The sequence below is a fragment of the Cucurbita moschata genome, unplaced genomic scaffold (genome assembly GCF_002738365.1).
Source record: "Cucurbita moschata cultivar Rifu unplaced genomic scaffold, Cmos_1.0 Cmo_Scf00020, whole genome shotgun sequence".
NCBI lineage: Eukaryota > Viridiplantae > Streptophyta > Magnoliopsida > Cucurbitales > Cucurbitaceae > Cucurbita > Cucurbita moschata.
This window is the reverse complement of record NW_019268536.1, coordinates 1,244,206-1,249,304: the sequence shown is the minus strand read 5'-3', so window position 1 is coordinate 1,249,304 and position 5,099 is coordinate 1,244,206. Positions and strand designations below refer to the sequence as shown.

Here is a 5,099-nt window from a genome sequence, read left to right as displayed (position 1 = left end):
TTTTTTTTTTTTTTTTTTTTTTTTTTTTTTTTTTTTTTTTTTTTTTTTTTTTTTGAAATCTAGTCGGTTGGAGATAAAAGAACGAAAGATTCTTATAAAGGCGTGGAAATCTCTAATTAGTAGAAGCGTTTTAAAATTATGAGACTCATGACGATAGGTAATGGTTCTCAAACTCTACCTCTAAATTTTGTGTCAGTAACTAACCCAAAATTTTAAAAAACATAAGGTAGATTTTGAGAGTTGAGTTATCTAATAAAGACATAGGAAAGTTTAAAAATCTATTTAATACTTTTTACGGGTTATTAAATTAAAAATTCTTGAACACAAGAACTCAACCTATCAGCCAATAAATATTGTCATTTTTAGGTTTTTCGTTTTGAGCTTTCCCTGAATAATTTTTAGACCGTTACAAAGAATGTTTCGTTCCCCCTCTCCAACTGACATGGGATCGTCCACCCCATTTGAGTTCCAGCGTTCTTGCTGACATTTGTTCTCTTTTACATAATCAGACATTTGCAAGCGATAAAACGACAAAATAAACACAAACTTAAACGCTACTTATAATTTATCTATTTTATTTTTGTTTTGAGTAATAGAAGGGAAGGCTTGTGTGTCAAAGAGGGTAATAGAAGCTGTGGATGAGGAGAACAATTCAGTAACGTGGAAAGAGTTAGAGGGAGACATTTCAAAGCACTACAAGAACTTCAGAGTTAAAGTCCAATGTATCCCGAAGGAGAAGGGAAGTGTGGTTCACATTACTTTGGAATATGAGAAGCTGCATGAACAAATTCAAGATCCACACACTTTTCTTCAGCTTTGTGCTGATGCCGCCAAAGACATTGATGCTCACCTCATGGGATATGATAATGAAGGTTCGTGTATAACTGCTAAAGCATGAGCAACAAGTCTCTATCTCCACCCATAGCTCTTGGGTGGTGGTGCTATTATTATGTTATGGAATAATAATTGCTAAGGCATGAACAACAATAATCTAAATCTTTGTATGCTTCTAATAAAATATGTGTCTTGGTGCAATAATTGTTAAGATTGTGTACTAATATGCGTTCTTGTTGGATGAGTAGCTGTAACTGTAAGTTTTTCAAGATCTTCGATCATCGATTGCTACTACTGACGTAGAAAAATATTAATTCATCAGAATAACATGAATGAGTAGCTTATTTATGTTATGTTAATTAGTGAGAGAATGAAGTAAAATCAATGAAGTGAACAACTAACTTCTTTGTTTGCGTAACACTCAATAAAGGAAAGGTATATGAATGAATTGAGACTACATCTGGATGAGACGATTTTGAAGATAGGATGACTAAGAAATTTTTTTAAAAATTGAAACTTAATACTTATACCAATAACGTGCACCTTTCTTTTCGTTGACTCAATTATAAGAACTCTAAAATTAAGTGTGTTTTGTTTGGAGTAATTTTACGTCGGGTGTATTCTTAAGAATTTTCCTAAAAGTTTGTGAGTGAAGACAAAACCTGCCGAAAGATCTGTGTTAGTCTGTAGAGATAATCTTCACTCTTAAAAATTGGTTTGTGGGATAACAAAATGGAAGTACATGACCATGTCGCATGGGATGCAGGGAAATATCATGTCGTGACCATCAAATATCGAGTTTGAATTTCAAATCTTGATACGAGTCCTATGCACGTATTAAAAAGATTACTTTTACAAAGATAATGGTGCTCGTTTAATAATTGAGACGCGTAATTAAGTTCATTTCAAAAGTTCATATATAATACATACTTCACTTAAAAAAAAAAAAAAAAATCAAATAGCATTCAAAATATAAATTGAATGTTTGAGCTTCAACCATTGTAGTACCTGGGCTTTTTGTTCTTGGCATATAACGTCCATCTTTTTTCATAATCTTCCATTTGTCCCCAGATGAGATTTCTTTCATTTTGGAGGATCGAAAAAAGTTGAGATCTCGAAAAATTCTCTATAACTCTTAAAGATCAAAGATTCTCTACAAATCTTGAAATTTGAAAACGGATCGAATATTTTGAGACTTTTAAGCTAAGAATCGATCTAGCGTACAACATCAAATTAAAAGTCGATGAAGATAATATGTGAATTGGAAAAGTAATTAAGAGATTTGTGTATTATCATTCTTATGCACTACAATAATTTAAGAATACTTTAAGAAGTGACCAAATTGATTAGGACACATTCTTGATGAGGTGGGATTTGTTACATTAAAGAACAATGGGTAGCTTTATTTATTTGAAAATAAATATAAGACATTCATAATTATGTAGAAAAAAGTCATTTTGAAAATAATGATCCATTCATAAATAGAATTAATTTATATTTATATTTCAAGACATTTTTTTCATATATTAAGGACCATTTTTTGTGGGTATGAGTTAATCAAGAGATTTTTGAAAGGGAGTTTGAAAGTAAGATTGAAAGACGGTTTGAAAGTTGTTATATGGCTATAAGCAGAGAAAGAAACACCACAACTAGAATATCATATAACTCGTAGAGCAAAATTTGACAACTAGTTGCATCTCCCTATAATACATTGTAGAGCGATTCGGTCTGGCAGACCTAGACATGTTTTCGTCGAACGGTCATACAAAATTTAGGTAGGAGAAGTTGACAATTGATTGCATCACCCTATTGAGTTTGACATGTCATGGGCATGCAGCAATAGACAACACGCCCTAAACGAACATGATCGTAACATTTAGCATCTTAAATACTCTGATAATTTAATTTATTTTATGAGTTTACCGGTCTTGAACGTGAAAGAAGCTAACATTATATCAATAAAAAAGGGTTTAACTTGCAAGATTAAATGAGAATTTAGTATGAAGAATAGATAGAAAGTTTTAGTTAATAGCTTTTAACCTAACCCTTGCCTTAATTAAGGCTCGTAGTTGTTGTTTTATTACATCATTTCATTCAAACCCACGTAACCAAATAAGTATTATTATAGAATAATAATGATAAGATTACACTATACCAATCTCTTTTAGAGTAACCCTTATGGAATCCATTATTGCATCAACGCCATGGCTCTCTCTTTAAATTGAGCTTAGTAGTGGAGAGATGCTCGGTAGCAATATCTATCTTTTATCTTTGTAACTTGTTCTTCCAATAACTCAACGCCATGGCTCTTTATGGAAAGTTGGAGACCGATATTGAAATTAGGGCTTCAGCAGAAAAGTTTCACGAAATAATTCATCAAAGACCTCACCATATGTCCAATATCTGTTCAGATAAAATACAAGGGGTCGAATTACATGCAGGCGAATGGGGCAAAGTTGGCACTATCCTCTATTGGCACTACGTTCATGGTTTGTTCATTAATATTACATCTCTTCCAAACTTTTACTTTTTATCTTTTATCAGTTCAATTATAATTAACCAACGTTTTGTGGATTAAACCTCATATAGATGGAAAGAATTGTGTAGTGAAGAGCGTAATAGAAGCGGTCGATGAAAAGAACAATTCATTTACTTGGAAAGTGTTAGAGGGAGACCTTTTGAAGGGCTATAAGAGCTTCAGAATTAAAATCCAATCTATCCCAAAGGAGAAGGGAAGTGTGATTCATTGTGCTTTGGAATATGAGAAGCTGCATAAAGGAATTCCAGATTCTCATACTTTTCTTCAGCTTTGTGTTGATGTCGCCAAAGACATTGATGCTTACCTTATGGGAGACAATAATGAAGGTTCATTTATAGCCAAGGCATGACCAACAAACCACTCATAGCTCTTGGGTGGTGCTATTACTATGTTATGTTATGGAATAATAATTGGCAATTACTATGTTGCGAATCATAGTTTTATACTTAAATAAATATATTATGTAAAACTAAGTATATTATGTCATGATTTAGTCTCTTCTATGTCACCATCACTTTGAAATACTATAATATAGATCTTTGTTTACTTCTAATAAAATGGGAATAAAGTTTGTAATAAATGTCTTAGAGCAATAATTGTTAACGTTGTGCATTGTGTTTGAACATTCCTTCTTGTTGGAATTACCAAGTGAAACTGAAATTCTCGAACCACAAATCTACTAATGACGTGAAATAAAATCAACTCGTTAATTTCAATAATTTAAAACCATTCATTTCTCTAAGTGGGGTTTGAAACATTTTCAATAAAAATTCACATACATAATCGGTTTGAAAATTAATCATGTATATATCAAGCATGAAGGAATATGAATCATTACTTGGATTATCTTGAGTTATGTATATTAGGAACAAAAAAAAATATTATTTAAAATATTTCATAAACGATATCATGGATTTATACTTTTATAATAAATTCATTAAAAGAATACGGTAGAAAATTAATAACAGGAATTTAAATATAATAAAGTACAATAAAGTAATGCTCTGATGTAACCTAAGGGCCACAAAAAGCAACATGAATGCATTAACCATAACTTCAGTCGCATGGTTGTCATCATGACATCATCATCTGTACAAGAGTGCCTTAAAGGTAAGAGTAGCACGTGACTTGAAGCTTTAAAAGATATTTAATAGGTAACCCCACTATTGGGAATGGAAAATGTGATCACTTGTAATATGGTGAGACCTATCATTTCATAAAAACATCATGACATGGCCTTAGACTCCGCTTTCCAGTCCAAAAAAAAGTTGAATGTGACACTCAGTAAAGGAGGGTACATAAATGAACTGAGATAACATTTGAATGAGAGTGATTCTGAAAATAGGACGATTGAGAAAGATTTAAAAGAAATAAAAACCATTACTCATACTAACAAGGTGCACCTTTCTTTTCGATGACTCAATCATAAGAACTTCATACTCTATGTTGGGTGACCTCCTAGGCACTCCTATAAATTTTCATAGGATGCATGTGAGTGAAGACAAAACATGCTAGAAGGACTCGTGTTGGTCTATGGAGATAGTTTCCAATCTTAAGAAGCGAGGAGTAGCGTGACTTATTGGGCTAGCGCACGCTCACACTACCGAACACTATGGAAGGAAAGAACCTGCATAATATCTTGACGTGTTCTAGAAGTTGGGCTGGTGTAAGAGACAAAAAAAAAAAAAAAAAAAAAAAAAAAAAAAAAAAAAAAAAAAAAAAAAAA

The 5,099-nt window shown here is 32.1% G+C and overlaps 5 protein-coding genes across 6 annotated transcripts in view; all 5 read left to right on the top strand.

The window, feature by feature from the left end:
• The window catches only part of LOC111457840 (MLP-like protein 43), a 2,032-nt gene extending 1,001 nt beyond the window's left edge, over window positions 1-1,031 (top strand). The window contains exon 2 of one of the 2 annotated variants that reach the window (XM_023100252.1): window positions 600-1,031. In XM_023100252.1, the coding sequence (XP_022956020.1) occupies window positions 600-898 (299 nt within the window). In that variant the 3' untranslated portion in view covers window positions 899-1,031. Of the gene's footprint in view, window positions 1-596 lie in introns of both variants that reach the window. The other variant, XM_023100250.1, reaches the window with a different exon arrangement.
• Window positions 1,032-3,082: 2,051 nt separating this feature from the next.
• The window catches only part of LOC111457845 (MLP-like protein 43), an 8,430-nt gene continuing 6,413 nt past the window's right edge, over window positions 3,083-5,099 (top strand). The window contains exon 1 of the mRNA XM_023100257.1: window positions 3,083-3,099. The gene's annotated coding sequence lies outside the window, so the exon portion shown is untranslated. The remainder of the gene's footprint in view (window positions 3,100-5,099) is intronic.
• On the top strand, window positions 3,091-3,945 carry LOC111457843 (MLP-like protein 43). The gene is made up of 2 exons (XM_023100255.1): window positions 3,091-3,323; window positions 3,424-3,945. Exons 1-2 carry the CDS (start codon window positions 3,137-3,139, stop codon window positions 3,720-3,722), a joined length of 486 nt encoding a protein of 161 aa, XP_022956023.1. The 5' UTR covers window positions 3,091-3,136; the 3' UTR covers window positions 3,723-3,945.
• LOC111457841 (MLP-like protein 43) overlaps window positions 3,093-5,099 on the top strand; it is a 12,537-nt gene continuing 10,530 nt past the window's right edge. Inside the window, exon 1 of the mRNA XM_023100253.1 lies at window positions 3,093-3,114. The gene's annotated coding sequence lies outside the window, so the exon portion shown is untranslated. The remainder of the gene's footprint in view (window positions 3,115-5,099) is intronic.
• The window catches only part of LOC111457852 (MLP-like protein 43), a 3,656-nt gene continuing 1,663 nt past the window's right edge, over window positions 3,107-5,099 (top strand). Inside the window, exon 1 of the mRNA XM_023100264.1 lies at window positions 3,107-3,122. The gene's annotated coding sequence lies outside the window, so the exon portion shown is untranslated. The remainder of the gene's footprint in view (window positions 3,123-5,099) is intronic.